This window comes from Schistocerca serialis, chromosome 4, assembly GCF_023864345.2.
Source record: "Schistocerca serialis cubense isolate TAMUIC-IGC-003099 chromosome 4, iqSchSeri2.2, whole genome shotgun sequence".
Taxonomy (NCBI): Eukaryota; Metazoa; Arthropoda; class Insecta; order Orthoptera; family Acrididae; genus Schistocerca; species Schistocerca serialis.
This window is the reverse complement of record NC_064641.1, coordinates 79,973,609-79,992,908: the sequence shown is the minus strand read 5'-3', so window position 1 is coordinate 79,992,908 and position 19,300 is coordinate 79,973,609. Positions and strand designations below refer to the sequence as shown.

Genomic DNA, 19,300 nt, shown 5'->3' with positions numbered 1-19,300 from the left:
ACATTGTAAAGGCACCCCAACAGCAGAGTGCCTCTCAATGCTACATTTCATCATCACCCTTGAAGGGAAAGGGAACAGGGAAAGGATCATGATGTCTGGATCAAAAGCTGTCCCAGCCACCATCACATGTCACGGTGACATGTTTGACTGATCAGGAGCACATCACTGATTTTGATGCCTCATCACTGTACCTAGGCAGCCTCTCCTCTCCCCCTCACTCTACAAGTGCCTTACCACCCCAGCACAAGGATAGGGGTAAATCAAAACCATATGGCTGAAATGGCTCCCATACTCTAGTGGAATATGAATGGGTGCTGAACTCATATGGAGGAATTGAGAGTCCTTGTACAGGACAGACATTTCTGCCTCTGTCTCCAAGATTCTTATTTTAAACAGACTGACATGCCTGTGCTTGGAGTGCTTCATGTCTACAGAAAAACGAATGTTCGTCAAGGGCACATTCCGCTCCTCACCTGTGCCCTTAACCACAATGCTACAAGTGGTCGCTGTTTGGATAATGGCCCATGTTGCTGTCATGGTGTGCTACCTACTGTCTGCACCACAAGCCCACTGACAGTGAGGTCCTTACATATCTTCTTGATGGAATACTCCATGTCCCCATCCAGCTTTTAGGTGACTTTAATGCACACACTGCATTATGGGGTTCTAACACCATTTGCCCCCAGGGGTTGGATACTTGATGAACATGGTTCAAGCCATGCATTTTAACACCACTACGAGTGCATCTACAGCATTAGACCTCTGCTTCCGCTCACCTGTCCTTGCAGCCACTGCTCAATGAGGAGTGGATGAAGACCTTCATGGTAGCAACCAATGCCCTATCTGGATCCATCTGCCAGATGGAGCAGATCCCAAAACCATGCCACTGAGATGAGTGTTCAGAAAGGCTAACTGGCTACTTTACAGTCTGCTGAGATGCAACAGTTATTGACGGGTGACCTCTGTGGACCAGCCGCACCTCAGTTGTATAAGGTTTATTCTGGCAAGCAGGACTCTGTCTGAGTGGACCCTTATTTCACTGGCTGCTCCTGGGACAGACATAGAACCCTCAAACTTAAACTTACCGTCCCAGCTTGATGGATGTACCGTCTGGAAGTACTCACATCCACACATCTGCTAGTCCTCCTGATAATCAAACTGTATTCAGTATTGCGGCTCACGAAGTTGTAAACTTGAATGTTTGCAGTGATCAAGAGGAAGGAAGAAACATTTGAAAAAACTGTCCCCCTTCTGTATTCATAAAGGGCATCAGTAACATTATCACTGTTGTCGCCCAATGAAGGAATTGATACTGTCTTGGCTCTAGTGTACTTTAAATACCACAAGAATCTATTTGGATTTTCCGCCAGATTTTGAGACAAAGTTTCATTGTGGAAACTATTAAAACATTCTTTCAGTGAAGTCCACTCTTAAATTTCGAGCTTCTATAGAACATGAACCATGGACCTTGCCGTCGGTGAGGAGGCTTGCGTGCCTCAGCGATACAGATAGCCGTGCCGTAGGTACAACCACAACGGAGGGGTATCTGTTGAGAGGCCAGACAAACGTGTGGTTCCTGAAGAGGGGCAGCAGCCTTTTCAGTAGTTGCAAGGGCAACAGTCTGGATGATTGACTGATCTGGCCTTGTAACAATAACCAAAATGGCCTTGCTGTGCTGGTACTGCGAACGGCTGAAAGCAAGGGGAAACTACGGCCGTAATTTTTCCCGAGGGCATGCAGCTTTACTGTATGATTAAATGATGATGGCGTCCTCTTGGGTAAAATATTCCGGAGGTAAAATAGTCCCCCATTCGGATCTCCGGGCGGGGACTACCCAAGAGTACGTCGTTATCAGGAGAAAGAAAACTGGCGTTCTACGGATCGGAGCGTGGAACGTCAGATCCCTTAATCGGGTAGGTAGGTTAGAAAATTTAAAAAGGGAAATGGATAGGTTAAAGTTGGATATAGTGGGAATTAGTGAAGTTTGGTTGCAGGAGGAACACGACTTTTGGTCAGGTGAAAACAGGGTTATAAATACAAAATCAAATAGGGGTAATGCAGGAGTAAGTTTAATAATGAATAGGAAAATAGGAATGCGAGTAAGCTACTACAAACAGCACAGTGAACGCATTATTGTGGCCAAGATAGATACGAAGCCCACACCTACTACAGTAGTACAAGTTTATATGCCAACTAGCTCTGCAGATGACGAAGAAATTGAAGAAATGTATGATGAAATAAAAGAAATTATTCAGATAGTGAAGGGAGATGAAAATTTAGTAGTCAAGGGTGACTGGAATTCTAGTGTAGGAAAAGGGAGAGAAGGAAACGTAGTAGGTGAATATGGATTGGGGCTAAGAAATGAAAGAGGAAGCCGCCTGGTAGAATTTTGCACAGAGCACAACTTAATCATAGCTAATACTTGGTTTAAGAATCATGAAAGAAGGTTGTATACATGGAAGAACCCTGGTGATACTAAAAGGTATCAGATACATTATATAATGATAAGACAGAGATTTAGGAACCAGGTTTTAAATTGTAAGACATTTCCAGGGGCAGATGTGGACTCTGACCGCAATCTATTGGTTATGAACTATAGATTAAAACTGAAGAAAGTACAAAACGGTGGGAATTTAAGGAGATGGGACCTGGATAAACTGAAAGAACCGGAGGTTGTACAGAGTTTCAGGGAGAGAATAAGGGAACAATTAACAGGAATTGGGGAAAGAAATACAGTAGAAGAAGAATGGGTAGCTTTGAGGGATGAAATAGTGAAGGCAGCAGAGGATCAAGTAGGTAAAAAGACGAGAGCTAGTAGAAATCCTTGGGCAACAGAAGAAATATTGAATTTAATTGATGAAAGGAGAAAATATAAAAATGCAGTAAATGAAACAGGCAAAAAGGAATACAAACGTCTCAAAAATGAGATCGACAGGAAGTGTAAAATGGCTAAGCAGGGATGGCTAGAGGACAAATGTAAGGATGTAGAGGCTTATATCACTAGGGGTAAGATAGATACTACATACAGGAAAATTAAAGAGACCTTTGGAGATAAGAGAACCACTTGTATGAACATCAAGAGCTCAGATGGAAACCCAGTTCTAAGCAAAGAAGGGAAAGCAGAAAGGTGGAAGGAGTATATAGAGGGTCTATACAAGAGCGATGTTCTTGAAGACAATATTATGGAAATGGAAGAGGATGTAGATGAAGATGAAATGGGATATATAATACTGCGTGAAGAGTTGGACAGAGCACTGCAAGACCTAACTCGAAACAAGGCCCCAGGTGTAGACAACATTCCATTAGAATTACTGATAGCCTTGGGAGAGCCAGCCCTGACAAAACTCTACCATCTGGTGAGCAAGATGTATGAGACAGACGAAATACCCTCAGACTTCAAGAAGAATATAATAATTCTAATCCGAAAGAAAGCAGGTGTTGACAGATGTGAAAATTACCGAACACTCAGTTTAATAAGTCACAGCTGCAAAACACTAACACGAATTCTTTACAGACGAATGGAAAAACTAGTAGAAGCCAACCTCGGCGAAGATCAGTTTGGATTTCGTAGAAATACTGAAACACATGAGGCAATACTGACCTGACGACTTACCTTAGAAGAAAGATTAGGGAAAGGCAAACCTACTTTTCTAGCATTTGTAGACTTAGAGAAAGATTTTGACAATGTTGACTGGAATACTCTCTTTCAAATTCTAAAGGTGGCAGGGGTAAAATACAGGAAGCGAAAAGCTATTTACAATTTGTACAGAAACCAAATGGCAGTTATAAGAGTCGAGGGACATGAAAGGGAAGCAGTGGTCGGGAAGGGAGTAAGACAGGGTTGTAGCCTCTACCCGATGTTATTCAATCTGTATATTGAGCAAGCAGTAAAGGAAACAAAAGAAAAATTCGGAGTAGGTATTAAAATCCATGGAGAAGAAATAAAAACTTTGAGGTTCGCCGATGACATTGTAATTCTGTCAGAGACAGCAAAGGACTTGGAAGAGCAGTTGAAGGGAATGGACAGTGTCTTGAAAGGAAGATATAAGATGAACATCAACAAAAGCAGAACGAGGATAATGGAATGTAGTCGAATTAAGTCGGGTGATGCTGAGGGAAATAGATTAGGAAATGAGACACTTAAAGTAGTAAAGGAGTTTTGCTATTTGGGGAGCAAAATAACTGATGATGGTCGAAGTAGAGAGGATATAAAATGTAGACTGGCAATGGCAAGGAAAGCGTTTCTGAAGAAGAGAAATTTGTTAACATCGAGTATAGATTTAAGTGTCAGGAAGTCATTTCTGAAAGTATTTGTATGGAGTGTAGCCATGTATGGAAGTGAAACATGGACGATAAGTAGTTTGGACAAGAAGGGAATAGAAGCTTTTGAAATGTGGTGCTACAGAAGAATGCTGAAGATTAGATGGGTAGATCACATAACTAATGAGGAAGTATTGAATAGGATTGGGGAGAAGAGAAGTTTGTGGCACAACTTGACCAGAAGAAGGGATCGGTTGGTAGGACATGTTCTGAGGTATCAAGGGATCATCAATTTAGTATTGGAGGGCAGCGTGGAGGGTAAAAATCGTAGAGGGAGACCAGGAGATGAATACACTAAGCAGGTTCAGAAGGATGTAGGTTGCAGTAGGTACTGGGAGATGAAGAGGCTTGCACAGGATAGAGTAGCACGGAGAGCTGCATCAAACCAGTCTCAGGATTGAAGACCACAACAGCAACAACAACAACATAGAACATTGACAATCTTGGAGACTTTAAACGTGTGTTTTGCCAATATACTGAGGATAGATTGATGTCATCACCAACTATAATGGTATGAGTCACACATCTATTCAAAATAAGACTCAAATTTTCCTTGAACTCTTCAAAAACATAAATTGGGTGCCAACACTCTGTCCACACGCACACTGGATCACTATTTGCGGCTGCACTTTTCCCGTGTCACGAATTGGAAGGCCGTGGCTCATTTGTTCGGCAGGGGGTACTGGATGTCGCCGTGCTCTATGATTCGTCTATGATGACGTTACAGCCTTAACCCTTGGCACCTGCACTGTTCTAGCGAGTCAGCGTATATATTGACAAACCATTGCAGCAAGACATCAGTAAGAACCTGAAGATGACGAGTAGCTGTCTCTTCGAAATATTGTGCAGCTTCCACAACATTATCCGACACGACGCCCATGAACCATTGAAGCTGTTTCATATGAGTCTGAATATCAGTAAAAGGAAAAAATACTTTACTCATTCCAGTTGTCAAGTGTGGTATTATCCAGAGATTGCAGTGCCACACCAAAGTCAGAAACACATACTGATACCACAAACATTAGTGAGGTCTCACTTAATCTGCAACTATGTGTGGAAGGCGCTGCTGAAGACCACGCCTCACCTCTAAACCCAGCATTGCCATCACACAGAGGTCAATATAGTGTTGAGCAAGCAAGATCTCAGCTCACTTCAAGACCTCAGCTACAGCAGTCAACATCGTAATGTAGGGCAGTGACAGTTAATTTTTAAATGAACTTGTACTGTTGAATATGTTGAACACTGTATCGGAGGAGAGCAGTTTGTTGATCTATGCATCAAGTGATGCTTTCATAGCCAATGGCGGTAGTAAATTATCCAGCAATCCTGTGGAAAAGAAATACGTCAAGGTTAAGTAAATCTTTTTTAATTTATCTAATAAACTGAACTAATGTTTCACGTGTTTTAATTTGGTGAGCCTTCACCCAGAGCAATCAAAGAACCCACAGTTGTGGCCAGACGAACGTAGTTTCGCCTGGTCCTAACACCAAATACGAACTCTACCCATACATACTAATAGCAACCATCTACTTCAGGGCCACACATGGTGTGACAAACTTCAGGTGTGCAGTGTGTGCGGGCCACATGCACGACAAGTGCTGCCCTGTCACTCGGCTTTCCTTGGTCCCTCCAGGAAGTATCCTGAACAACGTGAAATTTCAATTAGCATTGTGGTGCGGCATTTTTCAGTTAGCACAACTCTCCAAGAATGGTAGAATCATTGTGTCAGCACTGTGTACCCCTCACTATTTGTCGCTGGTATGAAGGGGATTCACAGGTCCAGTGGCTGTTCACACAAAAAGAGACAGACTAGAGATCTACTATCACAATTCTTTAAACTGAATGGGAATGGCAGAAGATAGGAACAAGAATTCTCAATCCATATACTGCATATGTGCTATGAAACAATATTACAGTACTATGCATGAAGAATTTAAAGAGTTATTTGATGATGAAAGAGCTAAAAATTACAAAGGCATGGATCTTGTGAAGAAATTGGCGGTATGAACAGTAAAATATTTGAAGTTGCAAGAATTATTCCACTGTCAGTTGCAACAGTTTTCAGTAGAACTGAACAAGGAATATGGAGACTTCAATATATTTCTGGAAAGTCACGGGACAAGCCTGGAATGATTTTTCAGCTTAAAACTTGGTTCTGTTGAATTTATGAATGGAAAAGGAGTGCAGGAATGAATATTACAACACCCAGAATGGATTTCAGACTTTGCTTTTTAAGTAGACGTTACTGTGCACTGCCCACAGTAAAACACTGCAAGGTAACTTCTTTCTGATTTGATGGGGATGCATTTAAAACAAAAATCGCATCATAGAAGAGACACATTCTGACAAAGTGAGTCTAGTTCTCTAAGCTCACTGTTGTTAAGAAAAACGCAAGGTTTGATGAATTAATTGTTGTCTTCAAAGTACATCTGTTTTCGAGCTGTTTTTGAGACCATTTGCCATTACAGTTGAAAGTGCCCTTGTTCATAGCAGATGTAACTGATTGACCTGAAAGGTAATTCCAGTTTTAATGACAAATCTTTTTACATTAAAACTATCCAGGATGTCTACATTGCTTTCCTCAGTAGAGTTTGCACGTCTCGATAATGAGGTTGCAAAAGTGTTACAATATTCTGATCTATACGTTTGTGTGCAAGGTCTTTTTCAATTGTGAAACTAAATAAATCATGATTATGTGTCAACTTGAGTGTGAAACTCTGTCAAATTGTCTGCTTCTGTCCCTAAGCCCACAGTTTGTACCAGATTAAAAATTATATTAAATAATTAAATAGTAATGAAAATTTGTTTTGTTTCTGATCTATATTGTTAAGAAATGTGAAACATGAAACCAACTGCCAGTTAAACATGGCATGAACACTGCTCCCCCCCCCCCCCCTCCCCACCCCTCACACTGAGACATTGTGCCATGGCAGGGGGAAAATGTGCAGTGAGCGTGAGCACTTGTGCCCCGACATGGCCCACAAGCCGAAATATTGGCCGCCCCTTATCTACCTCGATTACACTACAAGGTAAACTGCTCGTAACAATACAAACAGGGCAATGTTTGACTTAACCCTTTGAGACTCAATCCCATCATCAGGGAATAATAAATGTTATTTACATGAAGTTTCAATTATTTCATTACATTAATGAATTGCTCTATCAGGGTAGTGTAATGAAATAATTCAAACTGGATGTAAATACCATACTTTTATTGCCTGACGAAGAGCTAAGCTCAAATACTGGTCATATAAAAACAGCATTCTAAGCACATCTGACTGGGGTCTCTCTGGAAATAGGCTGTGGTGCACGGAATAATTCAGAAAAGATACAACTTGATAAATTCCCAATTTTCACAATAAGGGGAGATGAGAAGTTCTATTGTGACAAAATATATACACCACATGTGAAATAAGCTGATGACATTTTTTATGATGTGTAAGCAACAAATACAAAACCTTCTGCATATGAAACAAGATAATTACCATCACATTTAGAATTAAATTTAAAGGCATATTTCAACCTTTCACTTCAACAGTTACTGATAACAATAGTACACTGCACTGCAATGTATTGTATTAACATTTCATCAGAGCCATCCATAAAATAAAATTTCAAATCTGATACTATACACAGGATGTAGGAAGGCAACGGTACATCTCTACCACTACGCCCTTTAGTCCTTAGAAGTTTTAAAGGCTGAGAACCATCACCATTAATGCACAAAATGAATTGTAAAATGTTACTTACTAATTTTTTCTATCAGAAGCAAAACCATCACTTTCCCAGTACATATTTCCAAAATCAAAATATGTACTTTCCATTTACATTTATGAGTGTTCTAAGGGTGGAAACTTCATAAAATACTGCAGGGTATTTAAAAATTGGAGAAAAGATTCTATAATTTCAAACTTTTGTAATTTTGGTATGTACACATATCCTATTAAATGTGAAACAGTTCACAAAGAACACAAACTCCAGGTCGGAATATCAACAATGATTGTTATTCACACAGAATGCTAATTATTAAAATTGTTAAGTGTACTTTTCTTGAAGTTTGTTGGACGTTCAACTGCTCTTAGTGTTACATAACATAAGGATCACCTTACAGTTATTCTTTTCCTTTTCTGTCTGCTATAAAATAGTTTCTAGAGTTCCAGCATGAAATTCATTAGCTGCTTATCACTATATTTAATGTTGCTATATGCAGAGTTCCTTGGTTCCGACATAATCATCAAGCTGCAATGAGAAACATCAACATACACTCTGTCAATTATTTCACTGGAACAAAATTAAAGTAAGTGACTTACACTGACCTTCCTTCTTATTTTAACGGAAAACTATAACTGAACAATCCATCTGTTTCACTACTTTCATGTGCCACACTTCTATTCCAACTTACTTTCACTTACCAAACACAGACTTAGGTACATAACATGTATAAACTGACCTGCATCTGATTTCTACTTCCCGAAGGTTCCCATTTCATATTTGTTATATTCAATGAGACCACCAACACAGTTTCAGGCAGTTTGGTGTTTCATGGTACTGTCAAGGAAACTTATTAATTTATTTTTGTAAACAAATGGCCATTGTAATATAATAATGGAATCTGCCTGAGGCTACTCATGATAATATTCAGTGCTGACATTCTGATATTCATACACATATTACTTATTTTACTCAACATTAAATTAGCTAGAGCAGTAAACTTCTGCAACATGCTATGCTCTGTCCAGTGGGTAGAAAATAAAACCATCTGAAAACATGTCATCTGAATTATTGCAAGTTTAGCATTAGTGAGTTCAAATTGATAAGCTCTGTATATCCAAATCAGTTTCATAACACTTGCCGTGGACTTAACATTTCATGTAAATGTGGAAAAATGCATAAGATACATAGAAATGAAATACATTGCTAATGTGTTCAACAACGACAGATAGTCAACCAGTTAATTTTGAGAAAATTTAACATAAAAATTTGAGAATTACCCAGTCTATATGTTTTCCTGGCATTTGACCAGCACTGCATAACATGAGTTACAAGGCTGTTTTTTAATGGTTGTTCAAATCAACTTACTCACTGATTAAGTTGCTTTGTATTTTCTCTGTAGATTTTCAAATTCTCCCCTGGATATATTTTTAATCCTGAAATGGAGTTTATTATAGGAACTAGTTATCTGGTATACTTAGGCATAAGTGAAACAGATGCTAACATAAAGCTTAGGGAAAGTGTGGCAGCAAACTTACACTTAAGAAAAGAGGAAATTACACAGAATATTCTGAATGACTATTTTTAACCAGGATTAAAAAATATGATTAGGTGCTATGAAAGTAAGTAAATGAGGCCTCTTGCGATTCAGACAGGTACACAATTTTTCAGAAACATTTTGCAGACTGTATATGTGTGTCTCTCCAGTTTTAGGCGGCATTTGAGAACTGAATTTATTTATTTAGCAGGTTCTGTGAGACCATGCAACCTACTGTTACTTGGTCATGGAGCGAAGCAGTACACTATTTTCAGAAATTTGATTAGGAAATTTATAAACAAAGACTTAAAGTTTTAATTAAAAAAAAAACAAAGAAGCAGAGAGTACATGAATAAATAACACATTGCAGGTAAAAGTTCTCAACTACTTCAAGGAATACAATGTACAGAATACAATGAGTGTGCCACAAGAACTTTGATTTGTATTTATTACACTTCGTTTTCAGTTCTTCTGGAAGCCTACTGATAATGACACCTAATTCTTTTTTATGTCACCAGCCATGTTTAGTGCAGATTCTTGATATAAATTAATAAAAGCAATGTACTTAGAACAGAATCCTGTGGCATCCTCAACCTTTATTGACCCCAGTCATATTCAAACCTCTTCCCCATTTGCTGACACTAAATGGCAGCTTTCTGCTTCCAGCTTTTCAGATATGTAGCACATCACCTGTTGAGCTTTTTTCCCATAATCCTATAATATTCCTGCTTATGTAAAATTGTATATGGCCCATACAATCAAATGTTTTTATTAAATCAAAGAAAACACCTACTGTTCTCAACATATCATCTAGCTCAGCCACTGTCTCACACACAAAAGAATAAACAGCACATTCAGTGGATATTGCCTTCCTAAAGCCAAACTGAGTCTGACACCAAATTGTGTGTACTGATAAATGCCGTTTGCTCTCCTAAATATCACTATCCCAAAACTCTTGAAAATACTGGCAGCAAAGAAATTGGCTAGCAAGTGTCTGTATTATCTTTTTCACCCTTTCCATAAAATGGTATCACTAACAAGAATTTCTATCTGCCAGCAGTCTGACCAAACTTTAAAGAGTCAGTCCACAAGTGATTAAGTACAGAACTAATGTATGTTGCATTTTCCTCTGTAATCCTACTTGAAATTTCATCATGCTCATATGAGTCTTTGCTCTTTAATAATGTAATAATTGATTTCATCTTTACGTGTTTCCTGTAGCTGCATGTGATACAGTTGTCTCAGAACAGCAACTTTCAAGATTTGTTCACATTTATCTATGCCGATAAAATTTTGATTTAACTTGCAGACTATCAACAAGAAGCTATTATGAAATATTTTCCACAACTCTGTTGTAGCACTAACAGTTTCATTCTCACAAAAGAGAGGTTAACACACCTTCAACTTTTACTCCTGCAATGGCCTTCTGATTCCAGCTATATCCAGCCTTTGCTTCCACCTTTTACTTCTTACAGTTGGACCAAATACAGACACTACTTAAAAAAACCTCTTTGTTGTCAAGTAATTACATATTAACATGATCTTACTGAGTTATTCACCTTATACATAATGATGATCACAAAGTTATTAACCAAAAAACGCATAAAACCTAGTAAATAAGCTGCTGCTTTTTTATGTTTTGATCAGTTAAATATTAGAGTAATTTAAACAAGAATCATCAATGTTTTTCATTGAATATCAATTACCAGTACTCTTAATGCATGTGAATACGGTTTCAACAAAACCTGACAGCAGTTACAAGTTTCCTGCATGTTTCATTAATTCCTTTCAGCACAACATGACAGTGTGTAGATATCTGTTTGAGAAACTAAAAGATTTCTCATGTAATGGTTCTACTGCCATTCTGTTTGAAGGAAGGAAGATTGGGGTTTAATATACTGTCAACAATATGATCATTAAAGGTGGCATGCTCAGTTCAGACAAGGTGAGGAAGAAACTTTACCATATCCTCTTCAAAGATACCATCTACGCATTTTTTAAAACTTCTTTTAGGGAAATCACAAAAAAAAAACTAGATGACCAGATGGGGATTTCAACTCTGCTCTTCCTACATGTGAGTTCAGCACCCAAGGCACCATGCCACTTCATCTGATGCACTTAAATGTTTCTGACAAACTCACAGACATTTTCCAGAATTCATTTGCTATGAAAGACCCTTCAAACTATCTGAAGGAATAGCAAAATTGAATGCTAAAATGGTTAGTTTTATACACGCAGCGGGCAATTAATCACCGTAAATAGTAATAACTGTAAAGTATCTACGAGTATGCATTTGAAGCAACTTAAAACTGCAACCACCAATAAAAGTTGAAATATAAAAAGCAGATGCTATGCAGAAACACACTGGAAGAATCCTACCAAAATTAATTAATCTATGAAAGAGTTAGTTCACAAAATGCTTATTCAATCATTCCTGAGTATTGCTCAGCTTTTTGGGACCCTTACTACATAGGATTAATGGTTGATATCTAGAGAAGATCCAAAGAACAGCAACACATTTCATCACACACTAATTTAAATAGCACAAAGATTCCCATGCAATTCTGTTGGTGTACTCTACAAAACAAACAAAATGCATTACATAGAGGTTCATTGTTAAAATTACAGGAGTTAACATTCAAGGAAGAGTCAAGCAACATATTATACATACTTCATACAAAATGATGATCACCATCAGATAAATTCTACTCAAATGGAGGCTTGCCAGCAGTTGTTCTTCCCGCAAAGTTGTTATGAATGGAACAGTAAAGGGAAAAGGGAAAATTAATATTATCACTCTTTATCACACACTGTTACATGGTTCGCACAGAATAGATGTAGATGTAGATGATGTATTTCTTAACTCCCCATTACTTCTCATGAGCTGAACTGCATTCTCAAATTTTATGCAATAACAGGTGTAATATTCCAGTTTTATTTCATATTCATGTTCTTAGTATATTATTGAATATGTCCAGATTCTATATGTTTAGAATATATGTTTAGAATATTTAGAATAATATTCTACATTTATTATGAAGTTATATATAACATTTTGAGCCAGTCTTAGATTTAAGAAGATATCATATATTATTGAGATCTTATTAAATCCATGGAGCAAAAACTCTGCATAAAAGTTGCAATTACTTAATTATGCAAATGTTACTATGGTATCAGAAGCAATTAAATTCAGAACAATAAAACATGCCAGTATATTTAAGTTGCTCACTTGGGCGGAGTTAAACATCTTTTTATGTTTGCACCATATTATGTTTTCTAAGTCTTACAAAATGTACCATATTTTGCTGTTTTTGAAATGAATAGCTTTATAATCTGATAAATTACAAAGTTAATTCAAAGTATAATAAAATTTTGAGACAACAAAAAAGATTTTTTGTCAGAAAAATTACCAATGTAGTACATATACCTGCTATGATATGTATTGTAGTCATATCTTTGTTACGGGTACACTGTTTTTATCATAAATGGAAACATAGTTTTAATGTGCACAGAAATAATACAGAAAGCCCTGAAAATATTTAAAAGGATTGTAAAAACATGTACAAATTACAATTCCTCCCTTCACTAAGCATCAAAATTTAGCAATTACTTAGGAGCAGGATGTGCACACCGTATAAAATTGTTAAGTGATGTCTTTGATGCTTTAATCCGGCTATGTGGCTGATATCAAGTGACTGTGATAGACATAGATTAGTCTGTAATAAGTTCAAGCTGATTAAAGCAAAAATGACATAATACTCCAAATGTTTGGTGGTTTCAGTTACATATGCTTTAGGATATAGCCCAAGGCATGTTTTTATGCCTTTATGTTACACCTTCTAATGTTGGAGACAATGTCAGAGGCTGTAAAGACTCTGTCAGTTGGATTTTGAACTCAAGCAAGCACTGAATATATTTTTTACCTTCTGAAAGAAAGCATATCAGGCCAACACAGTCCAATAGTCTATTCTTATTGAAAATATGGTGCATTTTTAAAGTTCAGAAACACAATGGATGGTGCCGGTTTCAGATGGTAAACAGCAAGGTTACTAGCAACATAATATAAGGGTGCATATCACCCCCTAGTGTAAATAACAAATCTCTAAATATTTATAAAACAGAAGCATTTACAGTTTTATTGAGAAACAATTACATAAAATTATAAATCTAAAATTTCAAGAATCAAATAATATAAAAAGAAAACAGATTATGTGTAACACACATTGTTCCATTTAGCAGACACAGTAAAGCATCGATTTATCCAAACAGCTGGGGATCAATTGTTGTTTGGACAATTGAATTTTTTACAGGTTACCCTCCATTCAGAGGCTGTTGCATGCAGCGAGCGTTATTTTTGATTTGTAAATAATAGATTTCAGATCTAGATCTGCCAACAAAAATTCCAAAGGCAGATCTGGATCTAGATCTGCCAATAAAAATTCCAAAGGATGACTGATAGCTGAAATTTATTATTTACAAATCAATTGAATTTTTGGGTAACTGATAATTTATGAAAACATATTATATCAGTGCTCATGTGAAACACAGGAACACTGAATCAAACATAAAACTGAACATACATATTTTGAATAAATGTGTTTACAAAATGGCTTGGAGCCTAGGAAATTTTATTGATGGTATCATTGTTCTTTTTAATGTCTAATGATGATGTATTTCCAACTCCATATTTCCAACCTAAGGGTGACCCACTAACAACTTTCTTCAATTGGTCTATTATTTTAAGATTATCAGAAACAATAAAAACAATGCATTATGTATAGTCACCATTGCGAACAATGCAAGAGCATGATCTGTCAAAAGCCAAGGACAAAAAATTAAAACAGAACAGAAATTATTATGGCTGGCAGGGAGGGGGAAACAGGTCGAACTAGCCAGCCCTGTGTTAGTGAAACTTCTACATGGCACACATTCAAAAAGAATTTGACAATTGGAATGCTTTCACGAAACTGAAGTTTCTGTTTACTGGTATTCAGGTAATGAATGCTCTCCTCTACATATAATGATTCTAGCATCATAAATATGATTAAATCACAAAACTTTAAATTTGCAAGCCCAGCAGACCAACTCATACCAAATATTTTTATGATAAATTTAGTGTAAAAAATTGTGGGCACAGCATCCATTACATACTTCCAGTAAACAGAGTGTCAGGTACAAGCTAAGTACAAAAACCTACTCTTGATGGTGTGATGGGACACGGATTTGAAACGCCATCTTTCTGATATGAAACTATCATTTAATCAGACATTTACAAATAGAAATATGTTGTTATAACAAGAGAAATTAAAAAAAAAACTTACTGTAAAAGTATGAGGTAAATTTGTCAACTAATCAAGGCGAGAAGCGAGTGACAAAACACAAGAAAAAGGATGGAAGGTTAGAGTTTGGCATCTACAAATTTCCTTTCATGTAAAAGTCCAGAGACTGAAGAACTGCTTTATTTAACCTGATGACAGAGGAATACGAGATACAGGTTTCAACACGGGAAATGCAATGAAAGACTGAGAGTCACATGAATAAAATATGACAAAAAGAATGCCACAAATTGTAATGTGTCTGCCGAGTGACAAAGAAAAAGCACAGGGTCCACATTAGGCAATGATGTTGCAGACAGCTTCCAGACAGACATTAAAGGCCCACGTCCAAATAACCACACCGAAGATTGTTATTGCCTTGTACATTGGCAATAACATTACAAGGAAGGTGCCAGCCAAAGGGATATGACACGATTAACTACACAACAGGACACAAAGTTTTAAAGATACTGCTAAACTAAACATTAGTCATGAACAGAATGCTTTTAAAAAGGAATATTTTTGGTGAGAGCATGTTTCTTTTAGCATGGCAAAAGAAGGCATCACACAACAGCAACAAGAGTGCTGACAAATAATTTGATTTAAATTCTGGAATAATTTGATTGCTGAAACAATTTGAGCTGGGCAATCAAATGTAAGGGGCAAGCCCAGAGCTTGAGCTGGGCAATCAAATATAAGGGACATGCCCAGAGCAAATTTTGCAGAATGCTAGGGGAGTGATCCTCCTAGTGTGGGACACTTGGTTGTTGGCCTGATGTAAGGCATTTTGACATCTGCCAATAGATCGTGCATGATTCTGCTTGTAGCCCCAAGCAGTGACCGTCAGTAGGACACAGTGAACCATTCCAGTACAGACTGCAGCCACAGATATGTGGCAACCACTGCCTGCCAACTAAGTCCTGACTACAAAAGTATGACACTGCATGAGGAAGTCAAAGTTTTAATTATCACTTTGTAAAAATAAACTTTTAATCGTTACTTTAGGAAACAAATATGTAATTGATATGTCTGTCTGCATGGCCAAAATAAGAATAATTATTATGTAATCTTTATTTTCCTTTTCTGCAAGTACATTTCTGCAGTACCCTTGCCGCACTAGCATACGACACTGCTAGAAGAGCCAAAACAAAATAGCGAAGCCCTTGTAACTTCCAAAGTGGCGATAACGAATGAAACATTACAAAAGAGAAGTTAGTATGAAGAGAAGAAGACAAAGAGATGAAGCAGGAAGTGCCGATAGAAGGGGAAGAGGCGCATGAGATACACACAACTTACTCTAGTACAGATACAGAACGCAGCTGACATGCACAGTTGCAAGGCATACTTATTATACATAGTTAGCAATACATTTTTCTTCAAAATGGGTTTCACATTTGTCACACAAATTTAAGATTCTAAGCATTGTTTCTCAATAACATTTGTACTTACACAAGCAATTGACTCAGTACATAAATAAAAATTATTTAGGAATAAAGCGCTGTGTATGGAGGCAGGCATGATGAGAGAAAGGTGTGTGTGTGTGTATGGTGCATTCCAAAAGCTAGCCAAGCTCTCTCAACCTTTTTTTTTTTTTTTTTTTTTACACCCATTGATGACACAGTGCTTCTGCCTTTTGGTGAGTCATCTCCTTTATGCCTAAATAATTTATGAATTTCGACCAGAACTTTCTATACATATACAAATACATAAAAAGTCAGTTTGTTGCAAACAAAGTTTTATGAATTGTATGTTGTCATGATGTTGCTCCATAACTATGATATTGTTTTGCCTCTTACTTTTCTGTCATTGCAAGGTCCTCTTTGTTACTCAGTCTACTGCTTCCAATGCAACACTCCATAGTGTTCTTTTTTGAGTTGTAAATCATGTGTAATACCAATACCTATCACCCCTCTCTAAATATTTGTCTTTCTAGAATTTGTTCTCTACTGTAAAGGAAGAAAGTCTTTTGTTATGCACACTCAAAATAAATAACATGCTATCAAAGCAAAAAGTCATGCAGAATAGAGTCGGAGCCAGCAGATCATCACTCCCTCCCCCACCTAAACACACAGATAGGAAGGACTGTTTTCAGTATAGTAATTAACTGAAGTTGAGAAAACATCATGCTGCTTCTGAGTCACACCATAAATTGCTTGCTGATGATATAGGCAAAAATATAGATCCTTCATGAACTCTAAGCACATGTCTCTGTAGACTACCTTTTTGCTTTGATTTATATGAACAAAGGGAACATGCATATTGTGGCTCCTTCCCACATTCCCGCTGTTTGTGTTTAGTTAATGAACCTTTCCAGTAATATTTCCTACCACACTGATCACAAGTGAATTTCTGGCTGAAAGATCTCTCACTTGAGGCTATACATGAGAGCATGTCTGGTGTACTTCCATCATCACAAGCATAAAGTCTTGTCTCTGGCATGTGTAATGATCTGGTCAAATTCCCTACACCACAAGATTTGACGAACTTTCTTCCAACTTCAGGTGAATACATTCCTGCAAAATTAGAGAAAAATGGGGTTACATTACACATCTGCATTATAAAATTCTTGTTGGCCAAACAAATTAATATAAATTTACATTCAATTGCCTTCAAATTAACCATAATGCAAAAAACTATGAATTGCTAAAAATGAGATGATGTAAAGTCTGTCATAAATGTTTTGATGTAAAAAACTGCATGGTAAAATGTAACACCAAAAATACTACAGGGTGTCAAGCAAAGTATGTGAAATCATTTTTTTAAACTGTAGACCAATGTAATTCAAAGGACAAAATGTTATATGACTGATATTTGGAGAATGGGCACATGATGTGCAAAGAATATTTAAATGTCACACTACTTCAATTTCATTATAAGACTTCACAACATACGCAGCTCTGGGAATATAATTACTTAGGAATCAATGTGTATGGCACATATGTGAATTGGCTTCTACATCCAATTTATTACTTCATCTCTTCCACATGCCCACTTCCTCATCTCATAGATACTGCATGTTGCTCTTTAGGGACCAACTAAATGACTATCAGTTTCAGGATATTAAATATAACACTCTCTAATGTTTTACTCTCTAATACTTTACAGCAGAATTACTAAATTATCAATTCTTGTAGTACAGTTTTGAAAATGATGTTATTGGTGGTGAAATACCTACAATTTACATAAATGACAAACAAAAAATGGTTCTACTAAGAAAACAGGATATTAACAGAGGGTAAAGATAAAATACAGTAGCATGAGGGAGACTAAACCAATGACTACAATTTCTTACAGCACTGCCGCATTTTCAGAAAGTACATTATACAAAATCTAGCATTCTTCATGCACACATTTATGATAATCATAAATGAGAATACAAATAAATAATTACTCAAAACTTACAGTAAATGACAACTGAATATCCTTTGACATTATTTCATATCATCTCAGCATTTGCACACATCAATACAAAAATTGTATTTGATGACAGTGAAAACATAACTTGTCATCAGATCTCTCAAATATAAGGTAAACATATTATTGCAGCATCATATCATTCAGCATTTCACGAGGAGCATTGGTTGTACTTGATTCTGAGCATCATGGGATCAAACCTTAATAAGCATGATGGATAAATAATGAATGCTCTCAGACACCAGACAATATGGGCATTGTCTTTTTGCACAGTCCCCATGCCAATTTTGCTAATTCCCTGTTTCCGACTCATTAAAAAAAAAATTAAAAACTGCCATGGAAGCAAAAAAGAACAAAGTACACATGATATGCAGCTGACAAATTAATGTCATAACTTACCAGCTACAATTCCCTTGATGAAATTATCACAACAACCTACCCATATGACCAAAAGTGGGAAGGTTTTTTTTAAAAAAATCATTTTTTTTTTAGTTAAAGGTATATTCGTAAAACAAAATGAGATAGCAATTATTGTGAGTTGTTATCTAACCACTTAGATATGGACAGCTTTATTTCTGCTGCATATACTTACAATGTGTGCCTTATTGGTTCTCCTATCAACAGATTTGAAGAAAAACAAGACGGCTGAAAACACATTTATAGCTTCAAAAGAAATAGAGTAATATTCTTGACTAAAAATACTAGCAATGAAAATAAAGCTATACAAATAATGTCATTCAGCTTCCTATACATTCTCAGAAGCTTGCAGAACATTCAAAGAGCAAATTATAACTCATAGTTTTATAACATTATTTTTAAAGTTTTCTTCATCTGAGAAAGTAACATGTAACTTTAGGGAAAAACTAATACTAGTTTTTCTAAAAAAAAAGTTTACCTTCCTACTTGACAAAAAGAGTCAATATATCACTCTCATCACTCATAAATTAAACACTTCAGTGTTTAGAAGCAAATGCAAAATGAGTAGAAACATGCAAATAAAAAC

At 36.7% G+C, this 19,300-nt stretch overlaps 1 protein-coding gene across 3 annotated transcripts in view; it reads right to left on the bottom strand.

Moving 5' to 3' along the window:
• The window catches only part of LOC126473870 (zinc finger protein 672-like), a 32,175-nt gene that overhangs the window by 10,071 nt on the left and 2,804 nt on the right, over positions 1-19,300 (bottom strand). Inside the window, exons 2-3 of one of the 3 annotated variants that reach the window (XR_007586534.1) lie at positions 16,680-17,396; positions 9,312-9,467 (exon numbers count right to left, since the gene is read on the bottom strand). Coding sequence is in view for 2 of the 3 variants with exons in the window: in XM_050101201.1 (XP_049957158.1) it covers positions 17,211-17,396 (186 nt within the window). In the remaining variant the exon portion in view is untranslated. The remainder of the gene's footprint in view (positions 1-9,311; positions 9,468-16,679; positions 17,397-19,300) is intronic. The other 2 variants (XM_050101201.1, XM_050101202.1) reach the window with 2 other exon arrangements.